The 25518-nt window shown below is 41.0% G+C and overlaps 1 protein-coding gene across 1 annotated transcript in view; it reads left to right on the forward strand.

Moving 5' to 3' along the window:
* Window positions 1–22421, forward strand: part of plcl1 (phospholipase C like 1) — a 103017-nt gene extending 80596 nt beyond the window's left edge. The window contains exons 8-12 of the mRNA XM_071483793.1: window positions 7358–7720; window positions 11599–11802; window positions 14363–14438; window positions 15240–15349; window positions 16502–22421. Of these exons, the coding sequence (XP_071339894.1) occupies window positions 7358–7720; window positions 11599–11802; window positions 14363–14438; window positions 15240–15349; window positions 16502–16708 (960 nt within the window). The 3' untranslated portion in view covers window positions 16709–22421. The remainder of the gene's footprint in view (window positions 1–7357; window positions 7721–11598; window positions 11803–14362; window positions 14439–15239; window positions 15350–16501) is intronic.
* Window positions 22422–25518: the final 3097 nt, after the last annotated feature.

The following is a 25518-nucleotide window of genomic DNA, read 5'->3' on the forward strand; positions in this document are numbered from 1 at the left end:
GTGACCACAGTGCAGTTTGTTTATAGCCTAACATCAGACATTTCTTCTGGTGATTGTATTTAGGCTTCAAGAGTCATAAAATTTAATTATCCTGATGGAAAAAATGTGTCGGTATCATAAACTGATGTTTGTCACAGAGTTTATTTGCTGTAATGATCCAAAAGCCAAGCTTTTTGTTGAGGGAACCAGGGTGATGCTAACATCCAGGTGAGCTGGGATTGGTTCCATGACCCTGTACAGATAAGTGATATAGATAATGGATGGATGGATGCGGCACTTCATTCACTTTTGAATAAGGAACAGACAAAATAGATCCAGTAAGACACAAGAGCAAAATATCTTCTTAACCCTTTAACCCTTCCATTCTGTATTACCATTTTTCTATAAATCACATTCTAATTGTTACTTTACACAGGATTCTCACTGACAATGTAAATCATATGTGTTTGTTTTAGCACCAGTTTGAATTATTTCAGTGTCATTTGTGAGAATGTTTTGTCTGTCATTTTGGCATGATGAATACTACAATACCCATGAGCCTTGACTTTTGTTGCTACAGAGAAATAAGCCAGTCACAGGTGTGGGTAGGAATTGGAGAGAATTAAAAAAACAGTTGTAAAGAAAGTGTTGCACCATAGTTGCTGAGTTCAGCCACAATGGGCCCAGAAATCCAAAAAGAACTGATTTAAACTGAAGATTGTGAGATGAGTTTTCTCTGTGGCAGAGAGCTGCGGCTTTGTGATGCCGCTTGTGCACTTTATCAAACATCCAGACACATTTCATAATATAACGTGCAACATGAAGCCAGACAGACAGACATGACAGAGCTCTCTTTTACAACACTGATATCAAAGATCCAGCAAATTGTTATTAGATCAGTTCTGGGATCAGCTGTTAGAGCTGATCTTATGCGTTGGTATTGGTGTTTATAACAATATGATATAACTGAAGCTGTCTGAGGTCTGTTGTTATATGACCTGCAGTTTGAGGAGTTTCACTGTCCAACTTCCCTCATGTCTGCTGCCGTTAAAAACTGTGGCGAGCTTGTTGTAGGTTGTATCTTAAATTCTGTGGTTAACTGTCAAAGACTGTGACATTAAACTGAAGCTCCCTGCAGAACAGACACCATATTGTCTGCATCTTGCAGCCATCTGTGTTTCCAGAATTACTTTTTCCTTCTGACTTTCTGTTGATTGTAGACTCTGCCCTCCTCTCTTTTTGTCACCATTGTTGAGGATGTGGTGAATCAACTTTATTTGAACTGTTACTTGAGCTCAATGTTAGCATCATAGTTGCAGGTTCTGGCCTTGCACTATAGACAAGCTGATTACAACATGAGTTAACTTGGCACACAAGATTAACAAAGACACACAGTGTCTGCCCAGCTTCACAGAGGAGCATGTCTTGGGCTCTGCTGGTCTCATTAGCCTTGTGGATTTTAACCCAAGGCCGAGTGGGGAGCTGGAGGGCACTGTGCCCATGTCGCACACGCATAAAAGGAAACACATATGTAAGACAACCCACACACAACCAGGAGAGTAAACACAGCGGTGCACAATCAGACACACAGGCGGCGTCGAGGTCATGCTGATTGGTTAAGTGTGTGTATCAGTCTGTCAAGGCCTGTGCGCATAAATCTTAATCATTTGTCCTCCGGGCTCTGACACAGTGACCAAGCTCTGGGCAGCCACATCAACGCACACTTCCTCCACACTCACACAAACACACACACACACACACACACACACACCAAAACACACAGTGCAAGTTGAATGTAGTTATCTTCCTAAGCCCTGATGAAAATTGCGTCTCAGCTGTCTGCACTCATGAAACACATATGAAGCGTGTTTGCAGTAGCACAGGTGTGACAGTAGGTTGTGGTGCGATAGACTGGATAGATATTGGATCATTATGAATGACGTCATGCTTTTCTCTGTTGTTTCAGTTTGAATACAGTTTAATATACAGTTTATTTATATACATGAAAGGTGGAGCTGTGTGAGATCAGAGGGAGGTCAGAGTGGTGCTTCAGTCTGAGGACGACAAATGTAAAAATCTGGGGTTAGCCTACTCCTCATGTCTGCTCAAGGTTCCAGGCTAGATTAGCTGCTACTAACATAACAAACCTGAATGTTGGGCTGAACTGTTTGCAGTTAAATTGCCTTCTGGATGATGTAGGCACCAGGTTTATGTGTGGAATAAAAAAGAAGATATTTTAAATTCCAGATTGTGAATTTAACATCAACTTCTGCTCATTTTCAGAGGTTTTTGGAAATTAAGCCCAGTTAGACGTTCACTCTTTATCCTAATGGGTCTCACATAGATGTTTTTTTTTCTTCAAGCTTGTTTTATTTTATATTCATTTCATTCATTCATTCATTTATTTCATTGCTTGAAGCTGTATTAGTAAAACTGTTTGGTTACTTTTAAAAACACAAAGAAGAATAAAATAAGAAATAATCTGTAGCCAGATGATCACAGTATCATCTGTCATACTGGACCAGGTCTTGACTGTAACAATTCCAGATGTAAGGATGTAAGAGATACAGTCTGAGGAAGTGGAGATAGTGTCCTGTGCCTTTTTGTCTCTTCAGAAGATCACTTTGGTTTGAAACTGATTGAATTAACTGTCACAGAGCTGCTCTGCTCAGCCACAGGGCTGCTGCAGAAAAACTGAGAATGAGAGCAGAGAGAGACCAGAGTCATCACACACACACACACACACACACACACACAGTCTGCTGGAGCTGTCTGTCTGGCGTGCCCATGCATGAAACTTAAGCTTTTCTCCCGAACACTCAACCCTCACTCACAGCTCATGGGAGTTGAGACACATTAACACACACACACACACACACACACACACACACACACACACACACACACACAGGGTGGATAGTATATTCTTTAAAATAGTGCTGTCTAAGCCTAAGGGGTGAGCCCCGTCCTCGTTCAGTCAGTGTGACATGGTCTCTGCTTCTCCATCCATCACCAGCCTTCTTCTCCCAGACTACAGCACTTTCACTTATTATTGAATCACTGACATTAACATGGCTCTGCATGTCACTGAAGGTGTGCATGTGTGTGTTGAAGCATAAGATTGGCAATATTGTGTTTTCTTTTTTTTTCATTGGCAGCAAATCCCAACAAAACCCAAACCCTGTCTTTAAAACTGGGTCACCAATATTGAGTTAAAAAAAAAAAAAAAAAAGCTAAGTGAGTTCATAAACAGCTCTGGTTTTTAGGAGTACACTTATGTAGACTGTTTTCAGCTTTCACATATGGAGCATTAGTGAGTATTTATGGCAGCAGCCGGTGTTTGTGGGGTTATTGCAGAATAAGCCACAGGACCTGTGTTCATCATTATAAAGGAACATGTCACATCAATGAGTTTGATGATGGTTTATTGATGTGTTTTTAATAGTCTAACAACAGAGGAATAAACAATCAGGCTTCAGCTGTAACAGACAGTTGTAGTTAGTAGGATATTATTAATTTTATTTTTATTGTATAATGTGTTGATCATAAGAAAAATATGAACTCTCTCATACTGTAATGTGCCTGCAAAGTGTATGTTCGTACTCCATGTGAACAGGAGCGTTGGGATTTTTTCCGTCTGTGTTATCTTATTTCTTTCTCCTCGAATGCCACCTCAGCGTCAGACCTTCAGTCCCTCTGGCTGTGTCCCAGTTCAGGAACTGCCTCCTATGTTTTTATTTTTTTATTTTTATTGTTGTTACATCTTTTCACCAAAATTGAAGCCGACTGTTTTGCAAATAATTGGCCAGCCAACTTGCAATGCTTTTGCGACCCATTAGTGGCCCCGGCCCACAGGTTGGGAACCACTGCATTATGTAGCAAAATAGATCCTATTGTTATACACATAGGCTAATATTATTGGATTCCTGTAACACAATGTGTTTCCACTGTGCCTGTAAAACATTGGCCCCATAATGAACAGTGCATAAGTGTCAACCAACTGTGACCTCACCCACTGGTTTGTCAGCTGCTGTTTTGAAGCCTCGAGTTTGTAATTTGTCCGTCTCCATCTTGGTTTTTGAAGCCAGAAGAAACCATTGGAGGAGAAGGTGGAGCTGAGGAGGAGTGAGGGGTGGAGCTGACCTGCTCTGTTTTCTATCCTGATTGTCAGGCAGGTCGCCGTGTGTGGTACAGTCTGTCAATCACACAGTAGCCCCGCCCTAATGCATACCCTGCTTTATGGTCCATTTTCCTCTAAATGGACCATAATTTAAAAAAATGAACATCGTGTTGTGTTGAAGAAGACTTGAAACTAGAGACTGAGACCATACACTCATCAGGAAAACATTCACTGAGGTAATAAATCAGTGAGAAGTAGAGTCTTTTTCACATAGACTTCAATACAATCATACTTCTTTTTACAACCAGTGGAGTCGCCCCCTGATGGTCGTTAGATAGGATGAAGGTTTAAGGCACTTAAGCATTGGCTTCACTTTGCAGACCCAGAGACTTTGTCCATTTTTACAGTATATACAGTCTATGACAGTGCTGAAAAAAACTGGGCTATAGTTGAACCTAAAACTTAAAGCAGGTCTCGGTGGTGGAGGGAGATGAGGCAGTGAACAGCCTGAGCATGAACCGTTAGTTACCAACCAAAGCTATAGTGGTAGCTGCTAATCTGCTGTTCTGTAATGAAAAGGTTACATGCACCTTCAGCCCTCAGTGCTCTGCCTGAACTAACGTAACGCTGCTTTAGTTTTAGTTTCTCTGAGGCGAGACAGTCTCGCTCCAGGAGAAGGTTGTTCTCTGTCCTCGGCAGGCTGCGTCTTTGTAGGACGTGTCCTTCAAAGGCACTGGTCCCTGAATTGGGATACAGCTACTGAGTTTGATGAATATAAATCCAGTCCTGCTGTTTTTGTTGTCAGCTTCAACAAGTGAGCTTTACCACAGCGTGGAACAAAAGAGTTTCTTTGCTGCTGCGCTCCCCTTGTTTCTCTCAGAACATTTATAATGGCGGACGTCTAACTGAGACAGATGTGACAGAAAACACACACAGACACAGATTCAGACACATGCAAACTGTAATCTCAATATTCGTGAGGGAGTCAATGTCTCAACTGTGCTGCTTGAGTTCATTTCCTCCCAACACACACACACACACACACACACACACATATATTCTGGCTTGGGGCAAATTTCTTTTCGTTCTCTGTTTGAAATGATAGATTGGTGGTGTTGCTTTCGTCTATAAACTCGACACAGATATCCATCCGTTGTGTGTGCATGTGCATCTTTAAGAATGTATGTGTGTGTGTGTCTGTGTACCAGACTTTGTGAAGACAGCAACAGAGACAGCTGATAATGTTTTATTGTAAAATTTGTTTACTGTCTGCACAGGCTGAATGTGCAGAGACACACTCCAAGCTTTATTTGGCCTCCTGCGTACTCCACATTTGTGTGTGTGTGCTTGTTTTTGTGCGTGTGACTCTCTGTGCTGACATGTACAGGTGTTTACAGCCTTGTTATCCGAGGGGGAGGTACAGTCCTCTGAAGGTGTGATCTGAAATGTAATTCTACCAGGATGTACCTTTCATTGTACCATGTAATTAACATTAATGTTGTGCCTGAGCAGCTCCATGAGTGACACTAAAAACAGAAAATGGCGTTTGAATATTGTGGCTAATTGATCACCTTTCGCTCTTGTAAACATTTAATGAAGTGCATCTTTTTCCTCCTAACAGGAGCAGACTCGTTGATTTTAGATAAGAGCAGATGAATAATGTACAGATGAATTTAAACGCTGTCTGAGCGTCAGCGCCTCCTCAGGTGACAAAACATTAAACCTTTAGAAGTCTGAATAATTAGATGGGGAGGTGCATTCATTCTAGTGAATGCAATTTAGCCCAGTGCGTTCTGAGATGTAAATAACAGGTTTGATTTTCTAAGGAATAAGTAATTAAGATGGAAAGCGGGTTGTTTTTAGCAGCACAGTACGGTGCTGCTGAGCTGTGAACAAACTGGTGTATTCTGTGCAGATAATTGAACTGTTAACATGGAGGGAATTTAAAGGTGCACTAAGTAATGTCCTTGTCTTAACAACAAATCACTGTGTGCAGTGTGAAAGTCGTCGCTCGCAGTGAATCCATAGAGGATTATGACAGCACTCAGCTCTACAGAGAGTTTAGCTTCTTTTGGCTCATTGGTTTGGTTTCACCCCAGAACTTGACTGTTTGATTCACTCTCTGGTAAAAAGCTCTGCTAAATCCAGAGTTAGCAGACAGACCCAGCTAGAGACCAGCTGGTGAAATAGTGGACATTTTTAAGATTCTTTTCTCAGACCAAACTAGAGCTCAAGGTGACTATTTTACCTACAACTGAACAAAAATACGGATCCTGCAGATCCTGATTACATGTGTAAAGTTTTTGCTAGCAACAACTTTCTTGTGTTGTGTTTTATAGCTTGTTGCACTTCCCCCAAGTGGCCAAATAGTAAATTATAACAGGTTTAAAGGGTGAAAAAGTGTCTAAATCATCATATGCAGAGTCTTAGTCAAAATATCCCAGAAGCACATTATCATACACAGAGATACAGCACAATAAGAAAACAATATAATAACAGTATAAAAACACATTTTATGAAACAGATAGTATCTGATCTGTGCACGATTAGATGATTAAATGAAGGCAGTGGAGAGCGGAGCAGTTTTTAGCTTCTTTTTAAAGCCAGTTAAAAGTTAAAACCCAGTGGGAAGCTGGTTCCAGCAGTGAGTGGCTAAATGTCATTTCACACTGTTTAGTTTTAACTCTAGGCAACACCAACTGCCCAGCTCTTGCAGATCTTAGAGACCTATTTGGCTTTAATAATAATAATCAAACATTTCAGATAATTTATTGACTTGCAGACAATAAGTAAAACTTTGAATTCAACTCTGTACATGGTACAGGTAAATTCTTGTAGGTTATTGTTTTTTTCTTACCTCAATGCTCAGAGTCATGCTCAGATCTCATGTCATCATGTGATCAAAAAATCCAAAGCTTCTGCTAAATGGTTCTTGATGTTTCATTGCTTTTTAACTTAAAGATTTTATCACATCTGTTAACCATATATCTAGACATGGTGCTTTTTGTTGTCAACATTGTGTCTTCTTTTTTTATAAAATGATGTGAGAGAAAACCAGCAGCAGATTTTGATAAGACACAGAAAATGTGACCAGAGTCAGATTCAATAAAGTATAAATGATACAAAATCCCAGTCCTCAGAAGCAGCTGCAGTGTTGATGTTGGTCAGAACACTGTGACGGGTTTGTTGGCCATGGTTTTATTTTTGTACTGGTGCACAGCAACACGAATGGATCTCAACTCCTTTGTTCGTCTCCAGGTAAACATGCCGGAGCTGGCCTTGCTGCGCTTTGTGGTATTAGACGACGACTACATTGGAGATGATTTCATCGGCCAGTACAGCGTGGCCTTTGAGTGCCTTCAGCCTGGCTACCGTAATGTGCCCCTGCTGGGCCTGGCGGGGGACCCCTTACCCCACACCAGCCTGTTTGTCCACGTGGCGATCACCAACAGGCGAGGAGGCGGGAAGGCCCAGCGGCGAGGACTGTCTGTGAGGAGGGTGGGGAGACGGGGGCGGGAGTACGTCACGCTGAGGCACACTGGCATCAAGGTGGTGGATGAGGCCTTCAAACTGGCCAGTGCCCCCCTGAAGGAGGCAACAGACCTGCGGGAGGATGCTCAGGTGAGATGGGAAATGGGCTGCAGTTGTCATTGTTAAAATACATTTGACTACCAGTGCCAGGAAGAAAGATGAACTGTAAAAGACTTTAAGTCTTAAAGGTCCATATTTTACACTTTGGTGTCTTATTTGAGGTGTTAATCTCCATAAGAAGATATATTCAGTGTAGTTTTACATAAAAATCATCTCAGTGTAGTTTTACATCTCCTCTCTCAGGCTTCTCTTTGGAGCTCTAGTAACAGCAGGTCAGTCAGCCAATCAGAAGAGAGGGTCATAGCCTCTTTTCTGATTGGCTGACTGTTTTCTGAGTGATCTAATAAAAATATAGCAGATTTCAGGTAAACACTCAGAGAAACCAAATCCTGCAAGGTTGGATGGTGGGTCCAGGTGGGCGGGACTAGCGGCATGGCTGAGAGCAGTGACTGCTTTGTTGTGACATCACAAAGTTCCAGAAGTCCTGACGGCTGGTTTTATACAGGCTGTGTGCATTTCTCTGTGGACTGAGGCTTTGATACTTTCACAGTAGTAATATAGAACCTAGACCTGCTTTATAATCACAAAGACATGGACATCTACCTTTATACAAACCTTTAAAGGGTCAGTTTACCCAAATTACCACTAAAAATAACACTTAACGCCTAGTGGTATAAAACCACTAGGCTCTGGTTTTATGTGCCAAGGCTTGGGCTTTCAAAGTTTCACTGTGCATTGACAAAAAAATCATTCATGGTTCCAGCTTCTCAGATGTGAGGATTTTCTGCTTTTATTTACAAAAAAAAAAAAAAAATCCAGTTTATTTTTAATAATCATAGGTTTGGACTGTTTCTCTGCACTGTGTACTTTTATTTTTGATACATTTTCCTATTATACTCACATACTTTTACTGAAGTAAGATTTCAAATGTTCTTTTTTATATAATAGTGTATTATTACAGTGTAGCATTAGTATTTTTAAGAATTGAATTCCATCTCTGCTGTATAGTCTGTAAATTGATAAACCCTAACCCCTGCACAGACTGCACAAACAGTTCGGACACATGAATCATGCAAACATTTTCTTTGCTTTCTGTATGAACAGAAAAAAACACAAACCACCATAATGAATCCCTCTATTTCTCCTCATGCAGCCACCCCTGGGGAGGTGCCTCAGTGTGCTGGGTACAGTAGATAATCCACAGACCACCTTCTTAACAGTTTTCATTTGGAATATTTTTTACTTTCAGTGAGGATTTTGGATTATCCAGAGTAACCAGAACATTGTTCCTGGGAGGAGAGAGATTTAAATGTTTCATTGTCAGTCCTTGAGCAGCACAAACACAGTTCCTTAGAGGCAGAACATCTCAAAACCTGACCATATACAACCAAAACTGCCTGCATTGGATACCCCTACAGATGAGTGAGAAAATGCTGTTCTCTTATTTTGGTGAGCTGACCCTTTAAGATTTACCAAAATAAAACCACCAAACACTCTCTCTGGCACTTTGTGTTTAATTGGTTTATGTGGCAAACCCCCCTCCAGGCAGGTTAAAGGAAATGCTAACAGCTGAGTCACATCAGATTAGGTGTCGCTCAGCTTTTGTATTTTTAGGCTGTGGTGATAAGATGTCTGGTTATGGAGTGGCTTACATGACAGTGCTGAAATCAGACTCTACCTGAGACTCCTGTGTAGGATGAATGAGCAGGAGAGGGAGGAGGAGGAGAGGCGGTGACAAAGGAAGCATCAGTAAGAAGAGTGGAGGAGGATTATAAAGCATCTATAAAACCAGCAAAAATAGATCCTGGTCACACAGCACCCACCAGCTTAGCACTGAATACAAACATCAATGGGTAGGCGATGTGAGTAGAATCTGCTCCCGCAGTATATCTGTTTTTAGAGGTATATATCATGATATAAATACACACTTTATAGCCAAATGTATGTGGACACCCCTACCCTTCTCTGTTCGAACATGACTGTGTCACTGTGCACAAAGCCCGATCCACAAAGAAAAATATGGTTTAGCACTGTCACATCTGTGTGTTAGATATAGAGCTGGAATCAGGACGTGGTTAGCTTAGCTTAGTTTAGCTAAATTTAGCGTAAAGACTGGAAGCAACAGGAAACAGCTAGACTGACTCTGTCCCAACAGGTTATTGCAGGTTTAAACTATCATTTAATGCCCATTTAATGTTCAGCAAACCGATGATATAATGTTTGGCTGTCCATGTAGATTCATGGATTAAGTCAGTGGCTCCTAAACTGAAGGTCTGGACCCGAACAAAGGGTCATGAGATGAATCTAAGGGGTCATGAGATGATTTTCAAGGTAGTAAATAAATGTTTTTTTTAGAATTTCTGATTTTTTTTCTAGTGATATACTCTGTGTTACAGAAGCCCTGAAAGGATCATTTTTCAAAGTTTTTGTCTTTTTCATTGGTGAAAACCAAGAGGCAAGTATTTCTTTTTTTTCTGGGAGGAAAGAAAGAAAGAAAACAATTTTTTTTTCAAGGCTCCTGTACTGCATAGATCTGATGCTCACAATTTCTTTTCTTTCTTTCTTTTTTTAAATCAAACTATTATTAATAAGGTTCATAATGATCCTTCAAGCACAATACACTGTGTAATTTCTTGGGTAATGGGGGGGGGGGTGGGCAGTCACAAGTAGAAGTTGCTCTGTATCTGAGTTCATGCAGTAAAAATGTTGGGAACCACTGGATTAAATAACCGAAAGGTGAATTCAGTCACTGGAAAAGTCAAGTTATTCCATGAGAAAACCTGTAATTCCTTTAATGCCCTGCTCATTCATCTGCAAAATTTCCTACAGTGGTTGAATAGCCTCCTCGGTATAGAGCGTATAGTGAAATCTCTGTCAGAAGATAAATCCCTGTCGTCTCATGTATCACCCAACCCTGAAACAATCCCTCCCAATCACTCTGTCAGACTCTCTCCCGCACAAACCCACGTACACACACACGCACACACACACACACACACACACATACACACACACATTTGGTCCTACACAGAGACGCTGTTCATTCCTTGACAAACGGTTTTTAATCTGCCTACCTCTATCTCATTTTCCTTTCCCACCGACATGAACTCTCTCCTCCTCTCTGTCTCTCTGCCCTGAGTCCAGCTGTGGGTTCATCTGCCACAGTCAGTCATTATACATAACGCCTCTGTCGCTGTACGTCTGTCACACACACACACACACACGCACACACACACACACACACTCACACACACAGATGCAGACACACTCACACTTCCACACAGGTGGGGTGTGATAATCGTGAGTCCAGTTGGGGCTCTGCCAGGTGGCAAACAGCATCCAGTTAGACAGCAGAGGTTTTCTATTCTTGTGCTTGTATGTGCAGAAATCAATCTTTTAGCTTCATTATGAAGTGACCCAAAATGGCATTTCAGCAGATAAACACATGACTCTTATTTTTTGTCCCTGTCAGATTTGCTAACCAATCCAGTTTTGCAGCCCAACACACCTGCTGCAGCTGAAAAACACTCTAAATGCTATGATTTTTCCATTCCAGATTTATGCCATATTGTCTTCTCTTTTGCCAAATGCGCTTAAGCTAAGGCTGATTTCACTGGATTAAAAGCAGCAAGGACTGCCATATTGATTTAATTCACAAGAGAGACAGCAGATGACAGGGGAAAAGAGGGGAAGAGTGTGTGAGTGTGTCAGTGTTTGAGTGTGTGTGAGTGTGTGTGTGTGTGTGTGTGTGTGTGTGTGTGTGTGTGTGTGTGCGTTTAAAGGGTGTGTCACCCTTTCTGACCTTTCCCAGCTTAGTCTTACAGCCGGAACTGTACATCTGATCTAATTCTATTTTCCCTCTTCTCTTCTTTCTCCTCATCTGTCTTTTGCTTTCACACCGTTACCAGAGCACTACCACCAGCTTCAAAGAGCAGTGTGGGCTCCCCACAGTGGCCAAACTCAAGCAGTGCATCCAGAGCCTGGCCACGAGGCTGCAGAGCCCTGAGGGCACCATGGGGGCCACTATGGTGCTGAAGGAGGGCTACCCATGTCTGGAGCCTCTGGTCAACCTTTCAGAGCCGACACGCAAACTGCTCACTGCCTACGACACGGTTAGTAAGACACATGAGGACGGTGACAGCCTCTTGTTTTCTCACCTTTGATATTTTGAGAGATTACACTTTCTGCAGCCCAAAACAGGCACCAACCTAATACAGTCTGACCTCTCTAGTATTAACAGTCATGCTTTGTGCTCCATCACAATATGAAGAGCACAGTTCCTCCTGAGAAAGTTTTAGACTCTGTTTTAGACAGATATTGTCAACAAACTATGAAAAGACCAAAACCAACAATGCATTAAATCCTACAAACTGGAATTGTTTGTTTATTCACAAAGCCTGATATGATCTGTGCCACTGAGCTTCATTGTTGTCCAGAGACTATTAAAAGCACATAAATGTGCACACACTGTTCTTTCTGCTGCTGAAAATAGTTCCCATAATGCACTGTTTACTCCTATTTGAGTAGTCTTTGCTAAAGACTACAATGCCCAGTTGATTTAGAAAACTCATGAGCCTAGTAGTAGTTTAATAGTTTTGGCAAGATAAGCCTTTTAAATTATGGATCCGGATCAGGTCTGGATCCATAATCCTTATCCGTTCTGGAGGCGTCCCGCTGTGCAAATGGATTCAGATATGACCCTGTTTTGTGGATCCGTTGCGGAGCCAATTGTACCTCCAGGGTGGATCCAGAGTCAGTTTGCAATCAGGGATCAAAGTATCAATAATAATGATCCAATAATGTAATGTAACACAATCAGAAGCCATCCTTCATACTGTAATTAATACTTTTGATACTTTAGGTACATTTTGTTGCTATACCTCTGTACTAGACTGCACAGCTGCTACTTGTGACTACTGCTACTTGTGCATTTTTACAGCATGGTAGTGCTGCTTTTACTTAAATAAATTATTTGCATACTTCTTCCACTGTTCATTACCTTTGTTTACTCATAAGCTGGATGCTTTTGCTCACGTTTGAGTTTTACATTAGTCACAAATTTATTGCATCAGTAAGTTATAGTAATACTGTATTACTGAGTGTGTGCGCACGAACACACACACACACACACACACACACACACACACACACACGTACTCACATGCAATTACAGTGTCCTGAGGCATTAAATATGCAGGAAGACACTCTGAGGTGACATGCGTGAAATAGTCACCCACACTTCTCATCCTCGAGCACACACACACAAACACACACCCTGATTGCCAGCTGCGTCTCCTCCTGCTTGATCTCCTCTTGCATCAGATCAGGACGAATCTCTCCCACCTGTTTTAAGCGCTCAACCATTACACCTACACTCACCTCAGCTGCGCCCCGCTAACCATCACGTTGTGTTTATGTATGTCAGTTGAGTTGATGATGTCTGAGTGTGAATCCAGCAAATGTGAGCCCAGCAGGTCAGTGTCATGAAGCCACAGTTGGCATGATTTCCAGTCGTACATCACAACTCTTCAGGCTTTCTGGGCACACACACAGGGCTTAGTCATCACACCCTCATCCTCCTCCCTTTGCTGCCTTGTAGCCAGTATTCTGTCTCTTTTCCACAGATTTTGCATCCAAATCAATCTCACTTGTCCTTTTGATTTCACTTAAATGCTAATTTTGATATTAAAACTCTGAGACTCTGTGACTCTATGACAGTGTTACTTTGTTATTATGACTGTTACTTTGTTACGGTGACTCTGTGATCTTGTTACTGTGACTGTGACTTTGTTACTGTGACTCTGTTACTGTGACTGTGACTTTGCTGCTGTGACTCTGTGACTCTGTGACTGTGACTTTGTTAATGTGACTCTGTGACTTTGTTAATGTGACTCTGTGACTGTAACTGTGTGACTGTGACTTTGTTACTGTGACTCTGTGACTGTAAGTGTGACGTTATTACTGTGACTGTGTCTTTGTTGCTGTGACTCTGTAACTTTGTTACTATTCTGTAGAGACATTCTTGTGAACATGAGAACTCACGAATGATACATAGGAGAAACTTCATACTTATACCACAGGTACTCCATAGTAGATGATCTGATTAGATTTTGTTGTTCTGCTGCAAAGAGGACATGATGATAAACAGAAGTTAAACAGAGCAAGAAAATGAGCAGTCAGACCATCAGGTTCAACATTTAGAAGAGAAATGTAAAATTATTATTATTATTAACATTTTGGGTTCACTCACTGTTTATAATCTGAATAACTGTCTGACTGTGTTTCTTGTTCCCTGTCATGGAGGACAGGTTAGGGACCAATGTGAATAGTTGTATGTCTACGTGTTTTAGCCCTGTGAAACACTGGCAAACTGTCAATAGTATGCACAGCCTATGCAACCTGGATGCTGGGACAGTGTCCAGTCCACTTTGACCCTGTTCAGAATAAGTGGGTATAGATTTTTAGAATGGACAGGTGGATGTTTAAGATAGTAGTACTGATAAAAAGCACTCACCCTGTTGTGATTAAACCTTGATTTTCTATTTCTCTTTTGGAAACTTCAGTATACCTTGAACTATTTGTAATAAAGTTCTGTGAGTTTGAACAGTGTTTGGCTCCACAGCATTGAAATGCAATGTAAGTTAAACATAAACTTTGCTCCTGTCTGTTCAGATGATTGCTGCCCAGAAACAGCTGATCGAGAACGCAGATGCTGTTCAGGAGAGGATCGCCCAGGTGCAGAGAGAAGGTACAGCACTCAGGCCAGTGAGAGATGGATGAATGGCTGCACAGTTATTGACATGGAAACTGCTTTGATGAGCACTCATGAATAAAACAACTGCAGTACAGGATTTGCCCAAACCCTGAAAAAAAATTACCAAACGAGCAAGTCTGACTTGAACATCAAACAGCAGAACTTAATGAGGGTGACTCCTCAGAGAATGAGTCTGTCAGTAAACAACATTACAAGTGGAGATACAGGACTTGATGGAGATTTTGACACTCCCAGATGTTTGTTGTGTGGATTTCTAATTTGGAAAAACCAAAGTCGCTCTCATTTTTGTGCCTTTTGAAACAAGGCTCCGTCGGGACACATATTTTCAAAACATCTCCATCAAGTATATCTGCTTGAGATGTTGTCCTGCGCTCGTAACACACTGCAGCTCTGTGTCACATCAATAATTTGTATTTTTTAAACGGTGTCAGGTGTAATGCACCAGTGTGACAGCTGTGCAGCAAGCTTTTACACTGAAAAAACAAGTATTTTTAGACTATCTCGCTGCCTTAGAGAACTACTGACCTTTAACTGACAATGCAAATGTCACGAGGGATGGAACTTTACTTTTGTGCAAATATGTAAATCCACTATCTGACAACATACACACCAAAAGATGCTGCTAACACTTGCCCCTAGATGTTTTGTGTTACTCACAAAAATAATTCAAGTGACTCACCCTTACACTTGACAGTTATATTTTGCATGAATTTGAATTATTGATTCCCACCCACCACTGTAAACTGATGCACTGCTCCTGTTTGTGTTCTGCAGGCATGGACTTCCATGAGGACCTGTCTCGGCTTGGGGAGAAAGAAGGACTGAAGGGACGCAAGCTGTGTAAAGCTGTGGAGAGTTTCACCTGGAACATCACTGTCCTCAAGGTAGTGGAAGGCAAAACATGATGATATGATGATATTAAAGCTTCCTTCTGTTTTATGGTACTGGGGAAGCAGATTCATCAGAATTCAGAAATAAGGGCTGCAAATTTTATTTTGAAAGATGTTTTCTTCTGTATTTTCCTTTAAAGATCCCATTTTACATGTTTACTGGAATTTTATAAAAAGTATCCATAAGAAGATACATTTGTAGTTTTAAGAAAGAAAAACCATCTTAATGTAGTTTAACATCTCTTCTCTCAAGCTTCTTTCTGGAGCTCTAGTAACAACAGGTTGGTGAGCCAATCAGAAGAGAGGATCTGAGCCTTTGGCTGAGAGCAGTGACTGCTTTGTTATGACATCACAAAGTTCCAGAAGTCCTGATGGCTGGTTTTAAGGCTCAGTTTGTGAATACAGGCTGTGTGCATTTCTCTGTGGACTGAGGCTTTGATACTTTCACAGTATTAATATAGGATCTAGACCTCCTTTATAATCACAAACACATGGACACCTTTATACTGTATGGGACCTTTAATAGAAGTGGTCAAATTTTATGCAGTTGTCACTGATGTCATTACAGTTTATGTGACATCATTATTTATGGTGCTCCTCATGTAGAAAAGTGATGTTTGAAACTTTCTTGAATCCAAAAAGCCTAACAGTTAACACAGCACTTCCTCAGGTCCTCAAATCTACTCTCATCAGCTTCTTCACCAAAAACAGCTGTGTGCTGGGGCAGGAAACAGAGTTCTGTACGCTGTCTGCTGAGCACAAAACAAAAGACAGACAAATGTAGTGACTAGCTGGTAAACATAGTGGAGGATTTAGCAGCTAAAGAACCAGCTATTTCCTTCACGAGCTGTTGGAGATCAAAAACAGAGCTGAGAGGAGTGTGAACATTGGATTTGCATTTGTCAAGTTTATAAAAACACATGTTCTACTGCCTCCAAGAGGCCAAAAAAACTCACTTGCAATGAAATGCTAAAGGTTTTTGCTGTTCTTCTGCCACATTCCAGGAGGTGTCAAGCTAAAGAAAGGCACCTCAGTTAATAATAGGCTGTAAAACAGAAGTAAATGCTAAATTTCCATCCTGTGTTTAACTTGAAGTTCACTGCTGTGCATGCATGAATCAATGATGTGTCTCCCTGTGTGCTGCAGGGTCAGAGTGATCTGTTACGCGGAGCTAAGATGGATTCCCTGGATGCCCTGAGGCAGCTGGCTCTGGCGTGTGAAGCCTGTGGATTCACTTCCTCGTCCTCCTCCACCAACTCCTCATCCTCCACCTTCTCAGCAGCCGAGCTGCACTACTCCTCCCACCCACTGTCTGTCCGTCGCAGCAGCACACATGGCAACGGACGCATTTGACATCCCACCCTCCCACCCCACCCCCCCTTTGGATCCAGCACGCTGCCAAAGATGAAAAGGGAGTGGACAGAGTAATTAACAGAGGATAACAGAGATGAGGAGATATGAGAGTGAGAACGTGTGGGGGTGAAAGGCACCAGAGGAGGCAGAGGATTCTCATTCTGGCAGAGAGTATCCCTTAAACCAGTGCAGTAAGTGTCTAGATTAGCATAGACCAGAGCAGTATATCTGTTTAAGCCTTATGGTGAGTTCATTAGTTTATCACTGAGGGTCCAGCCTGCTGAGAAACTTTTCATTAATGTTGTAACTCCGCTCTGGAAAAGCAAAGACTGACACTCCACATGGGTCTTTTGACAGCTCCTGCTTAATTTTCTGAGAGAAATGTAACGTGACTCACCATCGTAACTCAGCACGTTTCCCTCATTAGAGAGGGCATCATAGACACCTGGATAATTGTTTGTGATAATGGGGCTGTAGTGGAGCTGATGTCTCCAGTCCTGTTGGTGTTTTAGAGGTAGGAAGGGGATGTAGACAGTTATTATTCTGTCTCTGCATCGCAGCTTGTCCCTTGGGAAATATAACAAGACCTGTGTGTGTGTGTGTGTGTACTTGTACTTGTGAGGACATTTTGGGAAAGTGAGGACATTTTGGCCGATCCTCACTTTTTGAGACACCTTCAAATCACATTTTGAGGGTTAAGACTTGGTTTTAGAGTTATGGTTAGAATTAGGTTTAGGTTAAGGTTAGGGTCAGGGTCAGGGTTAGGCACTCAGTTGTGATGGTTAAGGTTAGGGTAAGGGGCTAGGGAATGCATTATGTCAATGAGTGTCCTCACAAAGATATAAGTACAAGTATGTGTGTGTGTGTGTGTGTGTGTGTGTGTGTGTGTGTGTGTGTACAATGCTACAAATGGTGGAAAGGGAAAGCCCAAAACACCCAAAACCCAAAACACACACACACAGAAATAACTAATTCCAGTAGCACAGATGTAGTATGATACTACTTTTTTAGAACTCACAAACATTTTTTGATTTTTAGATTTAACTGCAGTTGATGGAATTAAACTTTTACTGTACCTTAATGTAAAAAAAACACAAAACACAGTCCTCCTGGAACTAAAGACGTAAAGCTTTTAATTAATTTAGGCTTGCCAAGAATGATTTAGCTTAAGACAGGTTTCACTTAAAGTAGGCTTTACAGTGAATGATTGACAGTTCTTGTTCTCTGGCCTTCAACTTAAAAAGCACTAAGCACTAAGCACATTATTGTGATGTTTTTGATTGAATTTGAAACAGAAAATAGAAAAGTTATTAATGAGGTTTGGGAGTATGGAGAAGTGGAAAGTCTAACTCACTGAAATATTTGTCTGATTTATCATCAGCTCTCTTGGTGGATATTTCCAGATTTTGAATTCATAACAAAAACTGGGCTCCAGAGCTGTTTTCTGGTTGTTTGAGGCCTGAACCCTTGAATAACTCCACAGATTAAGTGCATCAGGTCTCGAGAATTAGCACAGTTTCTAAACTTGAGGTACAGCACATAAAGGCTCTGAGCAGGCACACATTTCCCATCGAACTGCTATATTCATGTTTTGTGTGAAACATCCAGCAGAAGCATACACACACACACACACACACACACACACACACACACACACACACACACACACACACACACACAGGGTCTTGTTATCTCCCCTCTGATTGCCTGTGAGTCTGTCATGTTCACTTTGAGGGGGGGTCGGCTGAAACATGAGTTGAAGTGGAGAGGAGACACAGTAATTGGAGAAGTTGAGGGTTTGTGTTGATACTGTGCTACACTGTCTGCTGTAGTACATGTGTGGATCACATAACCTCCTCACTACACCGACATGTGGGGTAATGAACGCTCTGAGTCTGTGCGTGTGTGTGTGTGTGTGTGTGTGTGTGTGTGTGGGAAGACCAGATTCCTGCAGCCTTGATGATGAAGTTCACTGTATTGATGTAGCAATAATTGTAGTTGTGAGTCACAGAAAAGTCAGTGAAGTCTGTATGACTCCATGTTAAACTGACTGAAGGATCGAAAACAACATCATTAACTTTATAACTCAGTGATGCTTATGAACGTTATTTGAAAAACTACAAAAATGGTGTCCAGCAGGTGCTACTGATGATGGCTCATAGTTGTTGCTTACCTGTCAGTGATGGCTTTCCTCTCAGCCTTTTGAGTGTAACTGTGTGTTTCTTCTTAATGCAGGAAAACACCTGATACTTTCTTTTAACTGAGCTTTTTGTAATCGTGTTCTTGTAGCTTGTGTTTCTGCGTTTTTGAACCAAACTTGACAAAAGTAACGCTCAGCAACACACAGGACTAAGATAACCAGATTAGAAATACCTCCTTGAATATCACTATAGAGCGCTGCAGGAATGAGTCCTAAAACCCAGAAATTAGTAAACATTTTAGCACTTCCTGTTCCCTTGTCCTGAAGTCTCTGGGATTATTGAATGGGTTTTTGGTGAGATGGTTGAAATAAGGTCTGTGGTTGACAGTCCTGATTTCTTTGAGATTTTACATCTGTTAAAAAAGGCCAGTTGTCGAGGACTTTAAATGTCATCACGCTGAACATGAAAACTGATCTACTCACCAGTCCATCTTAACACCCTCCTTGTGTTTATCACTAACTTTGTCAGAGGAAAGTTTTTAGTAGAAGAGATCATAAACTTTTTTTGGCAAAGACTTTATTTTCTGCATCAATTCAAAAGCCCATGTTAAAGTCCCACTGGCTTTTTGGTGAGGGTACCCGGGTGATGCTAACAGCTGGGTTAATGTTGGTGATTTTCATTCTTTAGTTTAAGGATTACATTTTGGAAAATGCCCAAACTATTTTGGAGATACAAGATTTAATGTCATTAAAAAAAAGATCAAGTAAGTTGGATCCTCAAGTATTCAAAATGCAGTGCACCTCATGAGAAACCCTGAAACATGGGTGACTCTAACTTGTTGAGCCCCTCTGAAGTGCTTGTGCAGGACTACTGTTTGTTCTGAATGACATCCCATATTTTTATACACTGTCCCTGTTGTCTTTCATTCATCCAACACATTCCTTATCTTTTTGTAATACCATTAACCTCTTTCATACCTCCACCTGTCTCCACCCTGTTGTTCCTGCTGCTCCTCTGGAGGCTCCAGCTGGGAACCAGCACAGCTGATGGCACCCTAATAACATTTCCCTCAGAGTGTGTTAGTGTTTGTATGTGTGTGTGAGAGGGAGAGAGAGAGAGAAGGTATACGCTTCGAAAAGTAGAAGACATATATTGGAGAGCAAAGGCTGAAGGATAAAAGGAGAAGGGACAGATATTGGATTAACTTTTGGTTCCATGTGTGGTTGGGTGAGCACACCTGCAGAGCCTCATAATTGGCTGTGAGCAACAGACAGAGTGACAGCACCTGCTGTTTGGGTCTATTAATAACACTCTGACTCATGGGAGGCTTTGGGGATGTGTGTATACGCTGGTGTGCTTGTGTCTGTCATGATACCATGGTGCCCTAATTCCTGGCCCGATGATGCAAACCGGTTCTCCTGCTTACACGGCCATTGCCAAACGACTCGCCATATTTCCTCTTAAATGCGTTGAAGCAGACGGCGGCTTCGGGAGCTTTTTTGGAAGTGCTCCGCTGCCCCTGAGAGGCGTGCTCAAGTATCTAAAATCTACAGATTTCATATGATCATGAGATCTGCTTACCTGTAGGGAGGATGCCTCTGCATTAATGATGCATCAGCTGCAGTAAAACAAACCCCAGTATTAGCTTTCTGTGTTCTGGTTTACATGCCTGCTGACATGGGGAATACAACTGGGTCAAAGAGGGGGCAGGCGATGGGATTTACTTTACTTGTGCAAAGATGGAGGTCACAGGGTTTATCTTTGTGGGTGAACATGCAGGGTAGAGGGGTCAGGTTTCAGTAATTAGGTCTTTTCTAGTTAACTTACACCTCTTTCTCAGAATAATTCATTAGGCATATACTGTATTAACAAGACTGTGCTGCTGCATAAAACAGAGGCGACATGTAATCACCAAGGGAAGACTGACCTTTGCAGTGCGTCAGGAAGATACAGCACCCGAGCCAAGAATTTGTAGCTGGATGATCCATAAGGCCCATACCTGTGTTTTTGCATGATTTAACCCACTTACTTTGAATCATTTACTCTTTACGTGCAATAGAAAAATGTACCATTGTATTTGAAAATGTATAGACTGAATGTGCTTTTATACCTTCCAGGCAGCTATTGGTTTCAGTTAATGTCAGTGCGGTATGGAAGTCAGCCTGCAGAGACTCGCTTGAGGTAAATCCATTTCCAGTGTGGATCAGGAAGTTACAATATCATATTGTGGTGATGCAAATGAAAACACAGATAGATCTGCAGCTGAATTTTTGTGATAAACAGTTCCCCCTTTTTTAAGCCATTTTAATGCAAGAAGCTACCAAACTGATATTATCCCTCTCACTGTGTATGTTTTTGCTCATTATTTGCCGCCTGGGGTTTGAATTTCTGACAATAGAGCTCATCAGTGAGACACTGTAAAGTAACCAACTCTTTCTGAGCTTCTCAGCAGCTCAACATTTCCCCACAGCAGCAGATTTTCCATTGCATCAGAGCAAAATGATAATATAACTTTTATGAGAATAAAACTAAGCATGATGCTCACAGTGATGGATCATCTGTCTCAAGCAAGTTTCAAGTCCCTTAATGTTGCAGCAGTCAGCAGTGGTTTGTAGTAAATGAAATAAACTTGCAGAAACACCAGTATGACCCCTTAAACATTAGATAATGAGGTTGTGGGTACAAAGCATTTTCCTTTCCTCTCCATTCCTCTCTCACACTCTTTTACTGCTTTTTTGAGACACTTTACCTGATGATATGTTCGTTTTGCAGTACTGAAAAATTAGTGTTTACCTCTGCAGAAAGCATTGCGGTCAGCCACTCACTACAGTGCTTTACTATGGTGTTCAGTATATCGTATCTTATTTGAAGCCCAATGCTGCAGCCTGATCCCTGAAGTGTGGACTCAGCTACTTCCCTATATGCCCTTTAAAGTGGAACAGGTCTGCGCTAAGTGCTGTTCCTCACTGTGACCGCATTTTAAGTTTGGAGTTTGCAGGACGAGGATGAGTGGTAGACTGATCCATGCTCATGAGCAGGGTGCCGCATTGGGGTGCATTGTATCTCTGTTACCCACATGTCTTAACCTAGAGCTGTAACTCTCTGTGCTTATCAGTGTGTGTGTGATTCTATTACAATTTGCAGAACAGTGATCAAATAGTGCTTAACATTCATTTGAGTAATTGGAGAGTTGTTTATACCTGCCATAGTGCTGTGGGCAAAGTTGTGTCTTGGAAATGTGTAAAGGTATTTTAGGTACTATATTATTACCCGTGGCATCTGCAGTGTCTGTGTTGGCCTGTGTCTACACCGCTGACCTTTAATCCAGTGTTGTTTCCTCAACTGTTCTGACAGTCACTTTATGTTTTTGTAAAATAGAAAAGAAAAAAAAGACCAGAAGAAGAAGAAAAAATATTTATTGAAGTGTGTTTTAAAAACCATAAATAAATATAATTAATTAAATGGACCTCGCTTTTATTTTGAAAAGCTACTGTGTTTTCTATCTTACAAGTAATCAAATATAACAAAAGTATGTATCCCAGACTAAATAAAGTTATCTTTTCCTGACCAAACCCTTGTGTTGTCTCTACTTTATCTTACACTGACTTTCTATTCCCATGCTGGTATGTGCACTATGTATATGCATGTTGGCTCACTGTATATTTATAACAGTACTTCCTAAGACGGTTTTTAGTTACACCAACTTACTGTATTGTGTAGGTGTTTCTGTTATTTTGCCTAGCCCATTAATATCAATGAGTGTAGGCCAAACAACAGAAACACCTCTCTGTATAATGAAATACAGTTCAACAGCACCATAAACTACATCCTCCAGAATGATCATACTGTTGAATCAACACCTCTCTAAAGCAGTTCCTAAGATTGTACTGTTGTATTACACTGCAATAGTTTTTACTCTCTTCTGGTTGGCTTATTTCATCAGTAAAATAGAATACTAGAGCAGGATTCAAGGTTTCATATCTAATGTAACATTATTGCTAAGAACTATTCTTGGACTCAGGTAGCAATGTCTTGTGAATGTAGCATGATTTGTACAATTAAAAGCCCAGAGTTTTACATGATACTGTGACAAACCAGTTCATGACAATATTCACTTCATGTTATTGGTTGAGGATGAATAGTGGTGAATGGCAACAGTTTTCCTGTGTAACTTTTTTTTTGTTACCAATATTTCAAGTGACCTAACTGAACAGCAGTGGCTTCTTCTACAACGTCTAATTATCTGACTGACACAGTCAGACTTTGTTGTAGTGACACCACATTCCCACTTCTCAGCAGTTACTTTGGTAAGTACAGTGTTATTGTAACTGATAGAAATGATCCCAAATTGTGATGTGTTGTATGTAAGTTTTTGTTATTTCTACATAACCAACATTAACATTAACGGCTGTTTACTTAACCAGTCCAGAGGAAACACTACGAGTTGTTTTCTGTAACTGAAGTTAGCATGCCAACCAGCTAGCTGTGGACCGTCCTGTCTCATAATAGTACTTTGCAATAGTGAGTCTCTGTAGCAGCCCGTGTGCCCTGAGTTCTTTATGAGAGGATGAAGAGTAGTTTTGATCAGAGGGTGTAATTCTAATCTCTTGTCTTGTAAACACTGAAGCTCTTGGCAGTTATCACCCCCATCACTACCTGCTCCCGAAAGGAAACCATATTCGATGGCAGGGAAAACTTACATATACTGTAAAACCTTTTAACTGTCAATGCTGTGCCAGGCTGTACTGGTCATATACAATTTCTGCTCTAAAGTTGCTGTTGCTATTATTATTGATTTATCAGTAAGCTTGCCTGCCAGCAGTTGTAATTATGTGCCTTGTGTCAGCTTTAGTAAGAGATCCTATGTGTGCCACCTTCTGGTATTTGGGCCTCTTATTAGTTTTCATATCAGCTTTAGGCCAGGGTCACTAGAGTGACCCTTTCAAAATAGTAATGTTAATATCAGAAACGTTTATACCTCATTACTGAACCAGTGTTGCTAGCAGCTTAATTTTTTGTTGTTTGTTTTGGGGTTTTCCCACTGACTCACTATATCAGGGCGTTCTTCTAGTTTGTCTTAACAAATATGGACCAACATGCTGTTATCAGGATATAATAAAATAATCCTGTTTGTTGATCCTGGATGTAGTCATCTTGAATACCAGTGTACTCTTATTTTGAAATAAAAGCAAAATCAGCAGAGAAGTGCAGTTACTTGAAGTTGGTGTGTTAGGAACGCTCCCAGCATGCTTGGTGTCCAGTGGCTGGTCTGAGGGTCAAACTGTACATGAGGTTTCTCATTTGTGCCAGGAGGGGGAGCCAAACATCCAGCTATGTTCTTCAGGCTCAGGTTCAAAATCGTCTCATATTGTATGTTAACCACGAAGTTAACTGCAAACTATTTATTTTCATCAACATCTTTGATGTCAAATGCTAATTTGTCTGAGTACTGTCAATTTCTCTAAGAGTATATTCAATTCACATTGTGTGGCACCATTGAAACTCATCATTGGCTCCTTATTCATTATTTACATGTCTTAGGATTTTTCAAGTCCAGAAACCTGAGAAACCTATTTCAACTTTACATTATATAATGGACTGTGAGCTGAAAGCCTTTATGTTTTTTCACCATGTTGTGTTTTATAGATCTTTATATAGCATCTCTTGTTCTTCAGTATCACTTTCCTAATTACGGATGTAAAATGATTATCTGTACTGGACTAAAGATGGACACGTGTAAGGACTGGCTCTGCCTGTTGATGGAGATATGATATATCAGTGGCACAAAGTAACTAAAGTACATTTACTCAAGTACTGTGTTTAAGTACAAATTTTCTACTTTACTTGAGTATCCTTGTTTTCTGCTCCACTACAATTCAGAGGGAGATATCACTACCTTTATTTGTTAACTTTATTCATGAGTTACTTTAAATATTTGGATTAATAATATGAAATATGATCAACAAATACAATATGATGATATATAGCTACCAAGTACAAAGTAGTCAAAATAAGCCCCATCTTTACGAGCAGCAACATTATAATCAATCATATAATTAATAATTCTAATACAATCATATAATACACATTATTCTGAAATGGGCCATTCTGCATTATGAATATTTTTACTTACAGTACTTTAAGTGTATGTTAATGTTAAAACTTTTGTATTAAATAATCAGAGTGCTTTTCCCACCGCTGCCCATATCAAATGGTTTGTAATGCATGTGAACACATGACATCTCTGTCAGTGTTGTGATGTATTGTCTCCTATCTGGGATGAGCAGCAGTAAAGTGTCATAGTCGCTGTATCTGCCCACCACTCCCTCAGGAGGTGTTGGGCAGCAGATGGGAGGTGATGGAACTGTGTGGTAGTGTAGGCGGTGACATGACAAGTTGTCAGGCCCTAATGCAGGCTAACATCTGGAGGTTGTTGCCCATGTCACTTCATGCCTGCTGGCAGGGTCCTCTAGCCTGGGGCCAGAGGCCACCCTGTGGGACATGCACGCAGGGCCAAACCTGGGCCGCGGAGACAGTAAGCAACAGCAATAATGGTCTACGTACAGCAGGAGTCAGTTTGCCGTCTACCATGATGTTAAAAGCAGAGAAAATAAAGCTTGTGTTGGGGTAATACTGACTGAGCTGCAGTGCATAGTGTCAGACTAGAAA

Source organism: Trachinotus anak, unplaced genomic scaffold, assembly GCF_046630095.1.
Source record: "Trachinotus anak isolate AG129_WGS33_773 ecotype Australia unplaced genomic scaffold, CSIRO_AGI_Tana_v1 ptg000001l, whole genome shotgun sequence".
NCBI classification, from domain to species: domain Eukaryota; kingdom Metazoa; phylum Chordata; class Actinopteri; order Carangiformes; family Carangidae; genus Trachinotus; species Trachinotus anak.